The sequence below is a fragment of the Mesoplodon densirostris genome, chromosome 12, assembly GCF_025265405.1.
Source record: "Mesoplodon densirostris isolate mMesDen1 chromosome 12, mMesDen1 primary haplotype, whole genome shotgun sequence".
Classification (NCBI taxonomy): domain Eukaryota; kingdom Metazoa; phylum Chordata; class Mammalia; order Artiodactyla; family Ziphiidae; genus Mesoplodon; species Mesoplodon densirostris.
In genome coordinates, this window is record NC_082672.1 from 7,943,166 (window position 1) to 7,961,884 (window position 18,719).

At 42.6% G+C, this 18,719-nt stretch overlaps 2 protein-coding genes across 5 annotated transcripts in view; one reads left to right on the plus strand and one right to left on the minus strand.

Annotated features, from left to right (window-relative positions):
* The window catches only part of PLG (plasminogen), a 42,614-nt gene extending 37,859 nt beyond the window's left edge, over positions 1–4,755 (plus strand). For all 4 annotated transcript variants that reach the window (XM_060114829.1, XM_060114826.1, XM_060114827.1 and 1 more), the window contains 3 exons: positions 245–351; positions 3,795–3,940; positions 4,594–4,755. In XM_060114829.1, the coding sequence (XP_059970812.1) occupies positions 245–351; positions 3,795–3,940; positions 4,594–4,755 (415 nt within the window). The remainder of the gene's footprint in view (positions 1–244; positions 352–3,794; positions 3,941–4,593) is intronic.
* Positions 4,756–5,634: 879 nt separating this feature from the next.
* SLC22A3 (solute carrier family 22 member 3) overlaps positions 5,635–18,719 on the minus strand; it is an 82,679-nt gene continuing 69,594 nt past the window's right edge. Inside the window, exons 8-11 of the mRNA XM_060114603.1 lie at positions 15,638–15,746; positions 14,782–14,894; positions 11,192–11,291; positions 5,635–7,175 (exon numbers count right to left, since the gene is read on the minus strand). Of these exons, the coding sequence (XP_059970586.1) occupies positions 7,115–7,175; positions 11,192–11,291; positions 14,782–14,894; positions 15,638–15,746 (383 nt within the window). The 3' untranslated portion in view covers positions 5,635–7,114. The remainder of the gene's footprint in view (positions 7,176–11,191; positions 11,292–14,781; positions 14,895–15,637; positions 15,747–18,719) is intronic.

Consider the following 18,719-nt stretch of genomic DNA (forward strand, 5'->3'; position numbering starts at 1 on the left):
TGCCTTTAAAACAAAATGTTCTATTTTTTTTTTTTTTTGACTCATAAGATACTACAGGCAAATGTGAGGATGAAAAGTTGTTTTCTACATTGCGCTGTGTCAGTGAAGCAAAGAAGAAATACCAGCTCAGAGCGTTCTGGGGCTCTGGGGCAGGTGGGATCTGGTGACCAACAGATGAATGGCAGAAATCTCCTAGCAGGGCAGTCAAATGTAACTTATGTAACTTCTGATGTTTTCCTTTCAGCCCTGCCATCATCACCGAAAAGGTAATCCCAGCCTGCCTGCCATCCTCGAATTACGTGGTCGCAGACCGGACAGTGTGTTACATCACTGGCTGGGGAGAAACCCAAGGTAAGATAAATTCTGTGACTCACATGATGAACTGGTTCTGACCTGCAACCTACATGAGAAAATGAGCATGTGTACCGATTTCTATCAGTGAGTGAGGTCCACTCCCTTCCTGACTTTGTCTGGACACCTGCCTCCGTCTCTATCATCAGTCATCAAGGGACATGGATGAGGGGAAGGGTAGTGTTTCCTTGAGACTCTGACCCCCCAAATCCAAGGTTAATATTGTGTCCCCAGGTAAGTAGGGTTTTGACACAAGCTAAAAATTAAGGGTGTTAGATGGTCATTCATGTGAATTAAGCACACAGAGTTCCCAAACACGGTGCAAATCAACAACAAAAATTATAGTTAAACTAGTCTCCCCAAATACCCACTTGCCTGGCTCTGTGTGGAGACGTTGTTGGGGGAACGGCAGACTGACAGCAGGGGAAAGCAAGAAAGGTCCCAGTTCTAGGATGGTGTTTGGTTTTGGTTGACGGGGTGAGGATGAGAGAGGAAACGTTTCTGCAGGATCCTGGCTCAGCAGCTGTACTATAGTTTGGGAATCCCGTCTTCTCTTTGCAGTATGCCCTGCATTATAGTAGAATAAAAACTATTATTATATCCTTCAGACTCGGGCCCAGGAACCTTATAAGAATGTCCTAGATCTCTGCCTCGCTTTCTCAGAAGCATTGGTCGGAGCACCAGGGTGGGAGTCAGGAGCCCTGGAAAATAGTTCTGGTTCTGCCACCAGCTGGGCGAACGGGACAAGTCACCTTACCTCTTTGTACCATTTGGCATCTAAGCCCTCATCATAAAACCCGCGTTTTCAAATTATGTTCTACATGTTAGCCTTAGTTTCCTCATCTATGCTACCCTATGAGGTCCTTGTGAGGATTAAGATAATGCATATGAAGAGCTCAGTGCTTTGGAGATGGTACTTTAGCAGCTCCTGTGCCTATTATACGACCACCACCACCATCACCACCATCATCATCACCACCATCATCAGGGACACGATCATCACCACCACCATCTTCACCATCACCCTCACCATCTCAGGATCATCATTATCATCACCATTGCCATCATGGTCGGCCCCCAACCCTCCCCATCATCATCACCGTCACTGTCATCAATAAATACCACATAACCTGTGTGTAGCTGAGCCCTGATGGAACCCAGGCCTGCCACACACCCCCAAGCCCATTCGCTGTTTCTTCTGTCTCTCCCAGCACCCACACTTTTCTATCACCCTGCACTGGGTTCCCCTGTCTCTCCAGGCCTCGTCTGAATGTCTAACTGGAGAAAATGATTCTCAATGTATTCATTGGATCAGGATTCACAAAACATGAGTCAGGTCTGTTTACCAATTTTCTATATGTCAATAATGACATCAGATCAATCAGCGTTCTCAGCCTCTCTGTGTGAGGTCAGAATTCTCCCCTTTAGTCTCCAGACTTTCCCTGATTTCGTATTCCAAAGCAAGGTAAGGGTTGATGTCGACGGGGTCATTCACGTCAGCCCCTCATCAGCAGTCACTGGGTACTTTCAGGGACCTGCTTCGAAGTCCCCCCCACCCCTTCAGGTCCCTAGGTCACCCTCAGCCTCAGGCCCTCAGAAACGCCATCTCTGCTGTGGCCACACGATGGCAGCACCTCTGTACAGACCACAAAGGCGTCTGGTCAATTAGCAGTGGATTTGTCCCTAGCCTCAGGATGTCTGTCTTGCTCAGAAAGCAGATGTAAGAGCAGGACACTCAGTTAAATTAATTTTCAGCAAAAAGTTTTGAGAAGGCCGCACCCTCTGCATATCCACTCAATTCAGAAAATGCATCCGCTACCCAATGCTTCTGTGGTCAGGACTTCCGTACTCGGTGGCTCTGCCTGCCCAGGGCTGGGACTCGCCTCTTCTTTCCAGATCATGGTCCTCTTAGGTGCTCCCGTCAACTCCAGTGTAAGTTTTCTGAACTCAAGACAATTTTCCAATTTTATTAAAAGTCTTTGGAGAAGAAGGGATACCTTATTTCTTGGCTGTTCCATGCTGGCAACGCAAAGATTTTGCAAAACGCAGGGAAGCTGGGCTTGCAAAATTGGAAAACTGGATTATTTGTGAAAGTGCTGAGACGTACCTGGGTGTGTCCATCTGGAAAACATCATCTCTTCTTGTGATTGTGCACGGGTTCTATTTCCATTTGCCAAAGGAAAAAAAAAGCAGTTTTTCTCACAAAGAAAGAAATATAGTGAGGAAAACAAGCACACCAAAGAATCTTTACCGTCCCTAATTGGAAAAGAAATGTAAATTAGGAAATAAATTAAGACAACGTCCACCCATCACATTAGCAAATTTTTGAAAATTATTAGACACCACACACTCAGAAGGTTGTTGTGCAGTGCTTTGTTTCTAGTGACATTTTACACTGTCACACGTTTAGAAAATATTTGGCAAAGATACTGGGAACCATAAATATGTCTATATAATCCCTCAGAACTTAGACTTAAGAAAATACTAAGGAATATGAATAACCTGTAGGAACAAAGAAGTGATACGTTGAGAGCAGCTGTTGTAGCCAGTGAACGTGGTGGTGAAAAATTTGGGCCATGATGTTGCAGACCCAAGTTCAAATCCCAGCTCCACCATACTTGCTGGGTGATCTTGGGCAAACTACACACCCTTCCTAAGCCTCAGTTTCCTTAACTGTACAATAGGAATGACAAAAGTGCCTAGGTGATCGGACTGTTTTAAGAATTAAATGAGCTACACCACATAATGAGCTTGTGCCTGAAAAAGTTAATTCTCAGTAAATGACAGTTGTCTTTTTTTAAAATATTGTGGTAAAATATATGTAACATAAAATTTACTTTTTTAACTATTTTGAAGAGTACAATTCTGTGGCATTTAGCACCTTCACAACATTGTGCAACCGTCCCCACTATTTGCCTCACCCCAAAAGGAAATCCCAAACCCATTAAGCAGTCATTCCCCACTAAAATATTAATTATACAGATTGTAGGTTTATGAAAGTCCTTATGATATAACTTTGTGTGGAAAAAATGTGCAATATGATATAAGTAGTAAAAGAAGCATATAAAAATCCTAGAAGGGAATATATGAAAATCGTAGCACTAGTATTTCTCAATCTCTCTTTATACATTAACTTTCTTTAGAGCTTAAAAAAAAAAAAGAAACCAAAAAATAACAACACAAACCAACCTCAAAATCCCATAAAGAAGCCCAGATTAATTAAGTCTAGGTCTTGGGAACATGAAATCTTATATAATGTTTATACTTTCAAGGGTCAAAAAGAAAAAAGAAAGAGTTCTACTAGTACTGGGAACTGACTTCTTGTTTTATCCAACCTCACGGATGAATTTGAGATCTATCATTGCTGCTCTGTTGTTCTGGAAGCTTCCTTGCGGACACGTTTTCGATCCAGTCACCGTGTGTTTTCATCTTTTTAAACACAGGCACTCACGGTGCTGGCTTGCTCAAGGAAGCCCGACTGCCTGTGATTGAAAACAAGGTGTGCAATCGCTATGAGTATCTGAATGGGAGAGTCAAATCCACCGAGCTGTGTGCGGGGCATCTGGCTGGAGGTGCTGACAGTTGCCAGGTAAGAAAAGACTAAAGAGATCAAAGTTCATCTTGTGTTGGCGAGTTTTGGCCCCTTAGACATTTCAGCCACAAAGGAGAAAATTCGAGAAGGATTTATTTGTCAATCGAAGGCCACAGTCTAAATGTTGCCCAGAAACCTTTTAAGCGTGTCTCTGAAGGCTGATTCAGGTCATCTAGGGTGATTTCTTCGGCCTTGAGTTCCACACTGGTTGTAAGGGAATAAAGCACCATCACGGCAAAAGCCCCTACGCCTCTGGGAGGGGGCTCTTGGGTGGGACACGGGACGTGGCCTTTCTAGTAGGGAAGGGAGGTTGGTGTAAGACAAAGATCCTCCCACACCTCCTTTAAGATTGTTCTTGGGGTTACCCTCCCTAAGAGAAACCCCGAGGCTTGAAGGGATGAATACAGTTTTCACAAGGGATTTCTTTTCCCCCCGGGAAACACTAAATGGTACGGTTTCGTTAAACGTACTTTGCCTAGTACTGAAGGCACAGCAGATGTTCAAATAATATGTTACTAAGTTCCTTTCTGATTGGAAAGGGATGTTCAAATACTGGGAAAAACTTACATTTGGGTAATAGAAGGACGACATCCCATACTAAAAGGATGGAAGCTTAATCCTCTCATGGTTTTTTCCCTTCCTCTGTGTAGGGTGACAGTGGAGGGCCTCTGGTTTGCTTTGAGAAAGACAAATACATTTTACAAGGAGTCACTTCATGGGGTCTTGGCTGTGCACGCCCCAATAAGCCTGGTGTGTATGTTCGTGTTTCAAAGTTTGTTACTTGGATTGAAGAAATACTGAGAAAGAATTAATTAGATGGGAGACAGAGTGAAGCATCAATGGATCTGAAGCTGGAACATGGGTAGGGAATTCAGCATGCTCAGAAATAATTGACAGTAATCAAACTAAGTTTGACACTGTACTTAGCTACCAGCTACCGCCAAACCTCAACATTTTTTTGTATTGTTGTGGATAACTTGTTCCTGTCCATGGACTGCTGGATTCTGTAATAATGAAGCAATACAGCTATGACATTTGTTGAAAATAAACTCTGTACTTCCTTTGACTTATTTTTTGATTTTCACTGTTTTCATGTTCTTCGTTCATCCTACCAATTGTAAATAATGTAAATCTTACAGACCTGAGTGATTTTGTTCTTTCTCATAAGGAATAGAGGAACGAGAAGCCTGTAAGATGAATAGAGTAGTAAGTCACCTATATATTTACCTTGTCACACATCTTTAATGTCTTTATTTTTGACACTGGGATGAATGTTTTCAAAGCTGCAGCATATATGGGGAATCATGAGAGCAAATTCTGTTCTTGGGAATGAAATCTGTTACTGACAACTTGACTCTAGCCCAGCACAGGAGACCCTGGGCAGACAGCTGTATTCTGAGAAGTAAACTGGGCAATGGAAGTGTCATAACACAAGACCAGCTAAGAGTCTGAATGGTATTCTGGGTCACATATGAGTCTAGGAATGGTGCCAAGAGCCTGGAAAGGAGCAACGAACATATATTGAAGGTGGACCATTTAATTTCCATCAGTAATTGGCTGCCTGGATATGTAGTATACTTTGTCACATGGGAAGAGTGTTTCACAGTGACACATGTTCAGAAAGAAGAGAAAGGATACCAATTGATTTTTTCTTGACAATTTACATTTTTTTTATTGTTATCAGAACCCAAATGTCAACTCAAAATACAATTCCAAGGTGATAGTATCAAGAAGCAACAGTCATCTCACAGCAAAGAGAAAAATGCAAAAGAAACAAAAATGCAAGGGTGTATGAATAAAGGGTAAATGCAGCATTACACCCTTAAAGAACTGTGTTTATTTCATTGAAAAATAAAATATTCATATTCAATTCTGATGTGCTTTAAGGATTAAAAACTTATTTTACAATTAGCACGTACACCGTACATATCGTCACATGTTCACATAGAAATTTTCTCCCTCACTGGCAAGATTTCCCTTTGGCTCCCATTTTACCTGTCCACCCAAAATAATTCATTAAAAATTTCTGCATAAGATACATACTGAATCTGAAAATATAACAAATGTAACATATAAAGCAGAACATCATAAAGACAGCATATTTGTATTTAAACTCCACATTTCAAAAAGTCTCAGTAACAAAAAAGAAAGATCAAATCCCTTATTAGTACCTGTAAAGTCATGTACAATATAAACGTCTGCTAATTCTTTTAAGCATGGATATAATTGACCTTTCTTTCAAACTAAAATGTAAGCTTCTTCCCAAGACAAGTCAAAAGTGTCAAGATTGAGATTTGTCCATATTTTTCACTCTTGACCATGGGCATCATCATAGAGCTGACCTCACACATATAAGATAAATATCCCTGTAATATTAAAATCTTAAGACCCATGAAATCATAGTCCATGGGTTTCATCAGTAAAAAACTGAATATGTGGCTGTAGGTGTCCACTAAAGGAGGACCACAATTATCCTGAATCATCTCAGGACCAATCTGATTTTATAAATAATAGAGCCAAATCCTTGAATTGTATAGCAGATTTGTTCTTATTTCTGGAACAAGGCCTAAAAGTGCCTGCAACCCTAGATGCTCCAGGAGCTTAAGGGGCTCAAGGTGAGAAGAGAAAGCAAAGGCTCAGAGCCACGTGGCCCGAGGTCCTTAGATTCAGTCTCTGCATTAACAAGATTCCCAAATCTTCATCTGCCCTGGAATCTTCAGAACCCTCAGTTCAGAGCCTCAATGTCTTGACCAGATTTGATGAACCCATTTCTGTACACTTTCCCCAGATCCTTGGTTTGCACATCTTGCATTCTTGATGGAACCGTCATGAGAACTGGGTGGGGCTTCTCTTGTTTCTCTGTAACCCAGTGGGTCAGAGACACTGCCCCAGCATGAGAAAAAACCTCAGGAGGAGCTGTGCACATAACAGGCTCTTGGCTAAACCGGTCACATATTACATGTTCTCAGAAACTTTGACAGCACGATGAGTCTTGATTCATCCGACATTGTATAAAAATACTCTGGATAGTCTGAATGTCTTTGTAAAGTATTAAAAACACTTGGAGCTGCACAGCTGAAGTGGACACACACACACGTCTCTGCAAGGCACGTCGGTTCCTTGGGGCGGACCAGCCTGAAGAGCTCTTTCCTTGCATCTTTGGCAGGGGCCTCAAAGGTGAGAGCTCGAAACTTGAGTTTTCTTTTTTCTGCCACATTTATAGGAATGTGGACTAACAAAACAAAAGAGAAAAGAGAAAGTTCTTATAAAAGATTATACAGCTAGTGAGAAGGAAGTCTTTTTGTTACTACTCAATTTCATAGTTGGTTTTGATCGAATACACTCATGCATAACTGTTCATAAAAACCCAACTCAAAGGGAACAAAATTAACTGTCTCCAAGTCATTTTTTGCCTGCTCTCAACCCCTAGGCAGGGGTTAATTAGCATTATAGCACATAAAAATTTTTTATGAATTTCTACTCCATAACAGATGGTTTGGAAATGAGCTGCTGATGTGAACAAGAGAAAGCAGAAATGAGAAAATGACTAAGTGCTGTTGTAGAAGGGAAAATGCTAACAGGTTTCCGTAACTTGGGGCTAAGTCGTGTTTGTTCCTGAGTAAGTGATTATAGAATGCCATCAATGTGATTAACTTGTAAAACCATAGATCAGACTTTTATTAGATGTTTTTTCAAGGGGAGGGACTAGGCATAATTAATTAATTTACCCAGTTTTTTAATTATGACAATTTACAAACACAGAAAAAAATTAGAAAAAAATTCATGTAAGTTGAATTTTTGTTGGACTAATTCTTCCTGTGTATGTACCACTTGGATATTAATTTTCCCTGCACACCATTGAGATGGTCTTCTCACCTCCAAAACTCCATCTCTTCCAATTGTTTAATTCTATTTTTAATATGATTGAATTGGCAAAGAGTCTTGATCTCAAATCACTCCCTCTTCCTCCACTTTTTCCTCATGCGTTTGAAAATCTGACCTCTGACTGGTTTGGGGATCAAGAATGAATCTATCACCCTCACTATAAATGAGCAGCAGCAAATGGAGTCGAGTTGAAAAGAAGAGTGCAGTCCCTGTCGCTGGAGGGTGGGCACAGAGGGCATTCACAAGAGAGGGCAGCAGACGTGCAGGAAAGGAACTCTGCACCCCTGAGAGTTAGACGTCTTAAAACTCCAATGACACATTCCCAGGCTTGTGTCACCAACAGTCAGCACTGAACTTCTTACTTTTGACCCTATAATCCTGGCCGGGATGCTCTCCTGCGTACCCCAGCCCTGAACAGATCCTGCAGGGCACATCAGCCCACAAGAAGTTGCCCTTAAAGTTTGCATAGCTTATTTGAAGATAATCCTATTTCCTTTCTCACCATTTCCCCTGCTTTATTTAACCTTAAATAGTCTTCTTTCCTTTGGTCTTTTAGCATGGCTGCAATTGGGGTGACAGGGTTGGACACCACCCACCCTGATCTGGCCCCCATACGCTCATACAAACCAAATAACTGTCTGTGATGACACAGCTAGCAGCATGTTTATCCTTTCTGGATGAAGCAAGTCTTTCCATGATGTAACACTCAAGAGGACAGTTTTCATACCTTTTATAAATTTCTTTTTTAAAAAAATATTTATTTATTTGTTTGTTTGTTTGTTTGTTTATGGCTTCGTCGGGTCTTAGTTGCAGCACTCGGGATCTTTTGTTGTGGTGCGCGGGCTTCTCTCTAGTTGTGGCACGGGGGCTCAGTAGTTGTGGCGTGCAGGCTTAGTTGGCCCGCGGCACGTGGGATCTTAGTTCCCCAACCAGGGATTGAACACGAGTCCCCTGCATTGGAAGGCAGATTCATAACTACTGGAACACCAGGGAAGTCCCCCCTTTTATAAATTTCTTAACTTAATTTTGGTTTATAAAATGGCAATGTCTTAAAGAGAATCTCCCACCTCACCTCAGACTTCACGTAGCATTGTTTTAGGGTAAAACATAGGTAGAGCTTTGGTTGAGGAATAAGCCATTACCTATCAGTTTACTTACAAACAAGCACAAGAATCTGATTGGGTTACTTCATGGGACGAATGTCCACCTGTCCTCTAATTGGCCAATCCTGTTAGAAGTCAGCTGGTGGTTTGGTTTCGAGTACACTGATAAGCTTTTCTTAGGAGAGTTCTGAGATGATTCGTCAATCTTATTTTTCAAAATAGCATCAAGAAATTGGACGATGAAATCACTGTATAGGTTTTAAAGGTCTGGTTAAAATACTTCTGAGCAATGGTTGCCTATCTCTGGGGAGGGGGATGGGACCTCATTAAAAGAGGCTATGAAGAGAGAAATTTCCAATCCTACCAAGGGATTCTTGCTATTAAAATACTCAAAATCAAGTAGGATACAGCATAAGATAATAAAACTACCCAAAACAACAGTCACACCTGTACACTGGACAATATCAATTCCAATACTAGCATGTAAAAGTTGTGAAGTCTTTCTGAGCATAGATTTCCTAGTATACAAAAAGTAAGGATAAGAACTTGTATTGCACACAATCACTTTGAGTATTAAATGAAATGACATATATGAAACCATTGATCACGTATATAAGGACCTAAAAAATGTCGGTTTCTACTCTCTTCCCCGTCTGTCAAGTGAAGAATAAAACTGCCATGAGGTTACTAACATTTCAGTCTTGTCGTAAATACTTTTGATACATTTAAAAAATTTAGAGATCCATACTCTTAATTTCTAGGTCACTGTTTAGAAGACTGATTTTTATTTTTAAAATTAGCTGTTAGGAACTTCTCTGGTGGTGCAGTGGTTAAGAATTCGCCTGCCAATGCAGGGGACACAGGTTCGATCCCTGGTCCAGGAATTAAGATCCCACATGCCGTGGAGCAACTAAACCTGTGCACCACAACGACTGAGCCTGCGCTCTAGAGCCTGCGAGCCACAACTACTGAGTCTGCGTGCCTACAGCCTGTGCTCCGCAAAAAGAGAAGCCACTACAATGAGAACCCCGCACACCACAAGGAAGAGCAGCACTGCTTACTACAACTAGAGAAAGCCCGTGCCCAGCAATGAAGACCCAATGCAACCAAAAATAAACTAAAAGTAAATAAATAAAATTAGCTGTTAAATTATTATTTTTTTAATTCACAAATGAGGACTTCCCTGGCAGTTCAGTGGTTAAGACTCCACACTTCCAATGCAGGGGACACAGGTTCGATCCCTGGTCAGGGAACTAAGATCCCACATGCCACGTGGTGCAGCCAGAAAATTTAAAAAATTTAAAAAAATACAATTCACAAATGATACAAGACCATGAGTTGTAATTAAAAAAATAAAAAATCAAACAATTCAGAAGTCTGTGGGGTCTAAAAGTAATGTCCTCCCTTCCACACCCCTCTTCCCAAACCATTTCTATCCCCAGAGGGTATATTTTATCATTTTAGATCTTTTCCTATGCATTCTCATATTCATATTCTCTCTTCCTATCTTTTTATTATGGAGGATTTCAGAGGAGATTAGAATATGTGTACTGTGGACTTTTCTTGATATAACAAAAACATATTTCATATTCGTATGTTGGTTGGATATTAACTTTCCCTGAACACCATTTAGACACGCTTTTCCCAAATTCAGTCTGTTTCTCACTGTCCTTCTCCTATCTTCTTTCTATCTGTCTATGTATCACTTATCATTCATCTATCTATCTATCGACTGATCTGTCATTCTTCTATCATCATCTATCATTTATTTTCCCATCTAGCTATAGAGAGGGATTACTCTTGGTTTTATTTTTTAATAAATACTATAACACATTGTTCTGTGACTTTTCACCTTGTAATCCATCTTGAAACTCTCTCCATGTCTTTCCATATAGATATATCTCGATTATTTTATAGATATATTATCATTTTCACCATCGGTTGCCTATTGATGCACATTTAAATTATTTCTACTTTGTCCAATCATCAGTCTCTTTCCTTTAGATTCCTTCTGAGTTTTAACACCTTATTTGGAAATGTTTCCCTCTTCATAACCACATTTAAAAAATAAAACATATTCTTTTACAGATTTGCTTTACATTAACCTTTTAAATCTACTTTGAATTTTTTGCTTAAGATGTAAGATAGGGATTTAATATTATATTTTCCCCCCTGGATATTCAATTTTCTTAGCACCGTCCTTTCCCAGTGGGTTTGAAATGCTGCTTTTAATTAGGATGTGCTGAATTTTGTACCATACCTGCCAAGTTTTTCTACATCATCCACTGTTTCTGGCAAGGCAATGCCCTTGGTTTCAGGCAAAAGCATCACAAGAGCACCACAGACAGATGCCAGGATACCTGTGGAACAGGAGAAAGGCATTACGGTACCGGGAATGCACAGCCGCCCCCTCATGGCCCCCTGCTCATTCTGGAAGCCACTGTGCTCACTACCTGGACCCATCCTGCCCCGCAGTAGCCCTCTGGTCACCCTGCCCAGCGTTCCTCTGTCATGATTTCACAGGTTCTCAGCCTTCCTCAAACTCTAGACAGTTCCATCGCTCCTGTGCTCTTGGCATCCATCCATTCATTCACTCATTTCACAATTTATTGAGGACCTACCAAGTGCCAAACTCTCCGAGAAGCCCTCACCTCCTACTTCACGGGGAATGTAGAAGACACCAGTGAGGGGTCCTTCAGCCTCCTGTCACTGCACCCTGCCCCTCCTCTTCCTGCTTCCATCATGTGACACCCAAGACTTGTGCCCACATCTGCCCGAGAGCATCTCTTGGTGTCTCTGTGGGCTCCGCACTGTAGTGATTCATCTTCTCCCTCCAGCACCTTTAACCCATCAGTGGACGCCTTGAAACGTATTCAAATCTCTCCTCTTTAAAGAGCCTTCTATCAGCCTCACCCTCCTCCCTTCTTCCGTTCTTTAGAACTGCAATTCTTGAAACACCATCCTCTCCTATTTTCTACACATCTTCATATCCCAGCACTGTGCTGGTAAATGTCTAACAACCAGCTCTCCAGAAAATAAAGTCCTGATTTGCAGCAGCATTTGCCTGTTTCCATGGTGTAAATATGCCCATCGTGGATGTGAGTGATTCAAACCAGCAGTGTGACGTCGCGAGTGAGGCTCTGGGGACATGGGCATCTCCACCATGGACTACAGTGGACGCACCAGCCTCGGGGACAGATGCAGTAAAACTCAGTGAATCAGGGACTGATGGGGTATCCGTATTTATTACCTCTGTTTTTAATCTATTTTATCTATTCAATTTTTAATGACGGATGTGTTTAAACTGACTCAAAAATTCTTGAAAACCTGACAGTTGACCTTGGTGGGCCAGAGTCATCTCCCACCTCCAACTGCCCTAATCTGGCTCTGCTCAGTGTCCCCTCTGGCCTTGCTCCAGCCAGGTCGCCGGTTGCTGCCACCACCAGGTGCAGTGGCCCTGCTTCTCGTCTCTGCTGCCTGGCCTCGTGGCAGCTCTGGTGGCTCGTGACCTCACCCGCTGTCCCCTGGCTTCCCTGCCCCACGCGCTCCCGGTCTCCCTCCTGCGCCCCTTGCACCCCTCCTCATCCCCTGGCTGTTCCTCTCCTTCTGCTTTCGCTGGATGCTCTGTCATTCCTCAGGGCTCCGTCCTGGGCCCCTTCTTTGCTCTCACTCTGTCCTGTGCCCTGTAGATGGGGTTTCGGTCACTCCCATGGTTTCAGTGGTTATCTACGTCCAGATGGCTTCCAAACCTTCATCACAAGGCCACACTTTGCTCCGGACTCAGCTCATCAAACCTACTGGCCTCTCACCATTTCAACTTGGATTTCTTTTCTTTTTTTTTTTTTTTTTTGTGGTACATGGGCCTCTCACTGCTGTGGCCTCTCCCATTGCGGAGCACAGGCTCCGGACGCGCAGGCTCAGCAGCCATGGCTCACGGGCCCAGCCGCTCCACGGCATGTGGGATCTTCCCGGACCGGGGCATGAACCCGCGTCCCCTGCATCGGCAGGCGGACTCTCAACCACTGCGCCACCAGGGAAGCCCTCAACTTGGACTTTTTAAAGGTACCTCATGCTACAAGCAGCCCAAACAGTATCCCTCCACGTCCTCCTGCAGATGGGTCCTTCTGACATTCACTAAACTAGGGCTGGCCCCGTCACCTACGGTGCTGCCAGCCCGGAGGCCAGCTGCCAGCTCCCTGGTCCCTCTGGCCCTTGCCCCGTCAATTACTCCCTTTTGCCAATTCAACCTCCAATATATTTTTTTGGATCCATCCACTCCTCAACATTCTCAGGGCCATCGCCCTAGACCCAGTCCTTATGAAACCTCTTACCTGATTACACCAACATTCTTTGAATCGTCTCACCACTAGCATCGTCCCCCTCTAACTCATAGGCATACCTACCATCAGAGCCATGTCTCTAAAATGCAAGCCTGACACTCTTAACCCCGGCTTGAAACTCTTCTCTTTGGATAAAGAGCAGACTCTTTGCACATCGGAGAAGACGCTCCAAGGTCCGGCCCCAGCTCACCTCTCCAGCTTCATCTCTCTTCAGGCCCCAACTTACACACGCACTCTGTCCTTTAACTTCCTCTTACTCTAGGCCGTCCCGCTGCCTAGAGCACCAGCCCACACCTCTCACGTGGATAATTCCTATTCAACTTCCACATGGCCTCCTTGCTCCCTGACTTTCTCCCCCTGACTCCACGGGGCTAGTGATCCCTGAGATGTGCTCACAGGGCACCCTCATTTATCACACTCCCTTGTGACTGGCTGTTTGGAAAGGCGGCTCCCTCCCCAGCCAGACTCTGCGAAGCAAGGGCCTGCCCTGCGGCACCAGCGCCCAGCTCCGCCAGCCTGGCTCGCAGGCAAGCCCCGACCTTGACGGACTGGACTGTCAGGCAGCTCTGTCTTGGTTGCACAGTGGCCTCTCTTTGCTTTTTCATGCCGGCCCAGAATCAACGCTGAGCTTGTTTATCAGATCCCGTGAAATAGTTTGAAATGATCTTTTATGGAATCACTGGTGTCAGTGATTAGAAGCCGACTTTATGGTCCCTAGCACAGCTGAAGGACTCCTGCATTCCTCCGGATGTATGTCCTCACGGACGCAATGTTTTCATTGGAGCTTAAACTTCTGAGCAATGGGTGAAAAACCTCTACCGGGAGTAAGGAAGTGGAGGTGGAGGAAAGGTAAGTGAGCAAGGGGCCAGCCGGCATCCTCTCTTGCTGAGGAGGGTATGAGATCTGGGCAGAAAGGTTGGAACAGCACTGGAGATGCACTGGCCTGAATTACCCTAAGGGCCCTCCCTACGCTATGGTTCTATCCCTTCATGAGTTTCATGAAGGTAGGAAGGAGGGTATGAACTGGAGAGGCATCAAAGAGGTTATGGTATGTGTCTGCAAGCGCTTCTGTGTCCTCTGGTCTTTTGGCAAGGCGTGCTTAGCATCAAAGCACATGCAGATACAATATTGAGAGACACGGAGCATTTAACAATACAATTTGTTTTTAGGTTTGTTTTTAAACATACAGAAGGCCCTATTATTTGGTCCTATTTGGAAAATTATTGGTTATGTTCCACCATATTATAAAAAAGTTTCATAATATTTGATTTTAACTCAGAACCTCAACAAAGAAAGCTAAACTGAACACTTTTTTATAGCAACCCTTAATGTAAAGTAAATTTAAATGGTTTAGGGTCCACATTTCATTGTGGTTCCTCAAAACGGAAACAGCTGTTATAAAAAGAGCAAATGGTTAAAATTGATATCAAGCCTGTGATCATTTTAGGTTCTATTAATGTGAAAATGTGGATGAGAGCATTTAAGAATAGGATATAAAGTGAGAACTTACCAAAGATGATAAGAGGTAGTTCCAGCCAAATGGCCGCTAAGCGGAAGAGCAGAAACGGGGCTATGATCCCCCCCAGATCACATAAACCTGAACAGAGTGAAACTCCAAAGTTTCTGCAGAACAAAAAAAATTGTTTTAAACAAAAAGTATTTAAGTAAATTCAAGATACGTAACATTTTCAGATATCTAAGTAACAGAGAAATTGTAACAATATTTCCCACTTCTCTAGTTTTTAACTTTGAAAATGTCTACTCATACCCTAAGCGAATCATTTCCAACCTGCACCAGTTCACATCTGGGTAAAAGCTGAGTTACACTGAGGCTAGTTGGGGGCGGGGGCGGGTATACAGTACTGGTGGAAATCAATCTTCCATCAGTGGCTCACTACCCAGCCTGCTCTGTGGCACTTATGTGTCTCCTTGGCACCCCAGATTGGCAGTAAGGTGTGCTCAGGAATATTCCCCCAAGAAAGGAGGCCAATCTGCACTAGCTATGCACATTGTTTCATTTTGTCCTTCAATAATCGGCTGTGGAGTGTGGTCAGAACAGAGGCTGTAGCCTTTACACAGAGCGCTGCTGATGAAGGAAGATGTAACCCATGACGCAAGCACACTACCTAGATTTTCTGATTTCAGGTCTAGTGACTTTCCACAAACCTCCAACTATGTATGAAGATATTGATGATAATAATGCAAAAAGCAGCTACAACTCAAAACTTAGCTTTTCCACTGGCTGAATCCAGCCCAGGCTAATATGTCACCAAGCTAAGAAAACTATTTCATAGTTTTTAAGTCAACTTCAAACATGCGGCTGCAGAATTACTTAGGAGAAACCATGATACAGATGTTGGAATTACCGTAATGTTGTTGGATACAATTCTGAATTTACCAAATAAACAATTTCAAAGGCCATGGTTATGCCTAATCTTCCCAGGGTAGCAACAGTGGTCCTCAACCAGGGTATTCCTGCAAAAACAGAAAATTTGGAAGGGTCTGCTTTCAATACAATTTTACAAAACAAGAAAGGACATTTGCTTAGTGTTCTCCCAGCCGTAAATCTGCTCATTTTAAGTGCAAATGATAGATACCTTCTAATATTGTAGCCAAAATTCAACAACAACAGCAACCAGGAGGACAGCTCGTATTTAGTGCACTAGCTGCCTTCCTGAGCAGAGTTGGATTACAGAAATACAAGGCCAGGCATTTGTTGAGAAGCCACTACCTTGAAAACAACGTTCCAAAGTGCTTTCCTAGAGGGTCTGAGTACACTGGTCTTCTGTCTGGAAGGTAGTCTTTGCCTGTGCCCTTGAAAACCATCACAGCAGTCTGACGCCCATTTGTCCTCTTTCCGTTCATACCCCTTAGTGATGACACACAGAATCACTGTTCCCAACAGACCAGGAAAAATCTGGACCTGAAACTGACTTTGGTTTCTGAAGAGCAGCAAGGCTCCGAGGACCGGGATCTCCGGGAGGGGACATTTCTGCCGTGCGTCATCACCAGGGCGTACGTCTTTCCTTATTTCCCTCATCCCAAGTCTTTCTACTTTGCCTACAAGATCATCCAGAAGACACCAGATTCTTTAATACTGGTTTGTTCATTCATTTAAAAATGAACTGTTTTAGGGCTGCTTTGGTTATATGAGGAAACATAGTAACTAGTGGGAAATGCCAAATGTTCTCTACTAAATATTTTCTTTCTTTTGTGCTTTAAGGGAAGAAGGCATAAACAATTTTTGCTCTAAAAAGTCAGTGCTCTAAATTTCTTAAAAGTTGGGCAGTTGATGCCATCCTTATGTTTTTAAATTGAAGTATAGTTGGTTTACAATGTTGCGTTAGTTTCTTCAGTTATACCTATATATACTTTCTTTTTCATATTCTTTTCCATTATGGTTTATCACAGGATGTTGAATGTAGTTCCCTGTGCTATACAGTAGGACCTTGTTGTTTATCCATTGTCTATATAATAGTTTGCATCTGCTAACCCCCAAATCCCACTCCATCCCTCCCCTTCCAACACAAGTCTGTTTTCTATGTCTGTGTGTTTCTGTCTCATAGTTTGTTTTTGTGGTATTTTATACATATAAGTGATATCATATGGTATTTGTTCTCTGTCTAACTTACTTCACTTAGTATGATCATCTCTAAGTCCATCCATGTTGCTGAAAATGGCATTACTTCATTCTTTTTTATGGCTGAGTAATATTCCATTGCATGTATATACTACATCTTCTTTATTCATCTGTCGATGGACATGTAGATTGTTTCCACATCTTGACTATTGTGAATAGTGCTGCTATGAACATAGGGGTGCATGTTTCTTTTTGAACAAAAGTTTTGTCTGAATATATACCCAGGAGTGGGATTGCAGGATCATATGGCAACTCTATTTTTATTATTTTGAGGAACCTCATACTGTTTTCCATAGTGGCTGCATCAACTTACATTCCCACCATTAGTGTAGGAGGGTTCCCTGTTCTCCACACCTCCTCCAGCATTTTTTATTTGTAGATGTTTTAATGATGGCCTTTCTGACGGGTGTGAGGTGGTATCTCATTGTATCAATAGTTTTGATTTTATGCCATCCTTTCTTAGTAGACTTGGGTGAGGACATATGACTGTGTGAACAGCAGCTTATCTGCTCTCCAAAGCAAAGTCAAGGGCGTTCAGCATATGCCTGACTTCCATCTTTGAAAAGGAAACCTTCTCCCTTTATACTCATATTTATTTATGCTTGCTCAGCACTAAACAGTCCTCTTGTCTTTTAGAATTATCACACTTTCCTGAATATATGATTTTTTAGTAGAAAAGTAGGCATGAATGAGGAGGATGAGAGAAAAGGATGAAGCTCGGTAGATTTACGTGGTTTTTTTTGTTTGTTTTTTTGCTGCACCACACAGCATGCGAGATCTTAGTTCCCTCACCAGGGATTGAACCCGTGGCCCCTGCAGTGGAAACGAGGAGTCCTAACCACTGGACCGCCAGGGAATTCCCCTTATGTGTGTTCTTTTTAGAGAATATTCAACCAATAAAAAAGCTAAAACTCATTAAATAAAACAATTGCCTAGGAGGGCAAGCAGAGAAAAAGAAGGTTCCAGAATCCAGATCATTGCTGGGAGGCTCCAGTTTGTTATATGTTGATTGCAAACTGGCCGAAGACCTCCTGGTGTCCTTGATGTTTTTCCCAGCTGAGGACACCTGCAGCACTCACATGAACGTCACATCAAGGAGTGAACAACAGCAGAGTCGTGCTGATGCACAGGGCCACCATCTGCTCTGGCCCAGTTGTAAACAAGTGTTTTATTTAGCCTTTACTTTTTCATTAAGGCCAGGGAGGGGGACTAGGAAATGCATTCCACCCCTTCCTTCAGTGAGGAGGTGGTGCAGTGCCAGATGCTGGGGAACGGAAAAGTGGCAACTGGTGCTCAGATTCCCTGGGTCCTGGCCTGACCAGGCAACCTCTCGCTGCTCTCAGGCTGCTGAGAAGAACGCTGTTGGCTCCCGTGGAAATAACTTGATTATCCAGGTTAGGTTCTGAAGCTATAGTTTTTTCTACTGAATCATGACAGCTCTACAAGTGAGTCCCACTGACAACTTCAATGACAAGTTAAGTTTATAACTGACTGCAGAAAAACAAACACAAACAAAAACCAAGAAACCAAATTAAAACACACACACCCTCCCCGCCTCCATGAGAAATGTATGTGGTTAGCTCAATGAATACAGATAAATACCTAGTCAATTCAGTAAAACGTTAAGAAAATGCTGTCAAGTTTTCTCAAGACCCTCAACTCTTTCTAAGAAGTAAAGGCCAGTATCTAACTGCACTGGGACAGAGAATTTGTTGAAATGTGTAACAAAAGAGAAGTCCCAAAGGCACTGCACTGCTCATTTTAACTAAAGGGTAAAACAAAAACAATTTATAGGAGGTGTAAGTTAT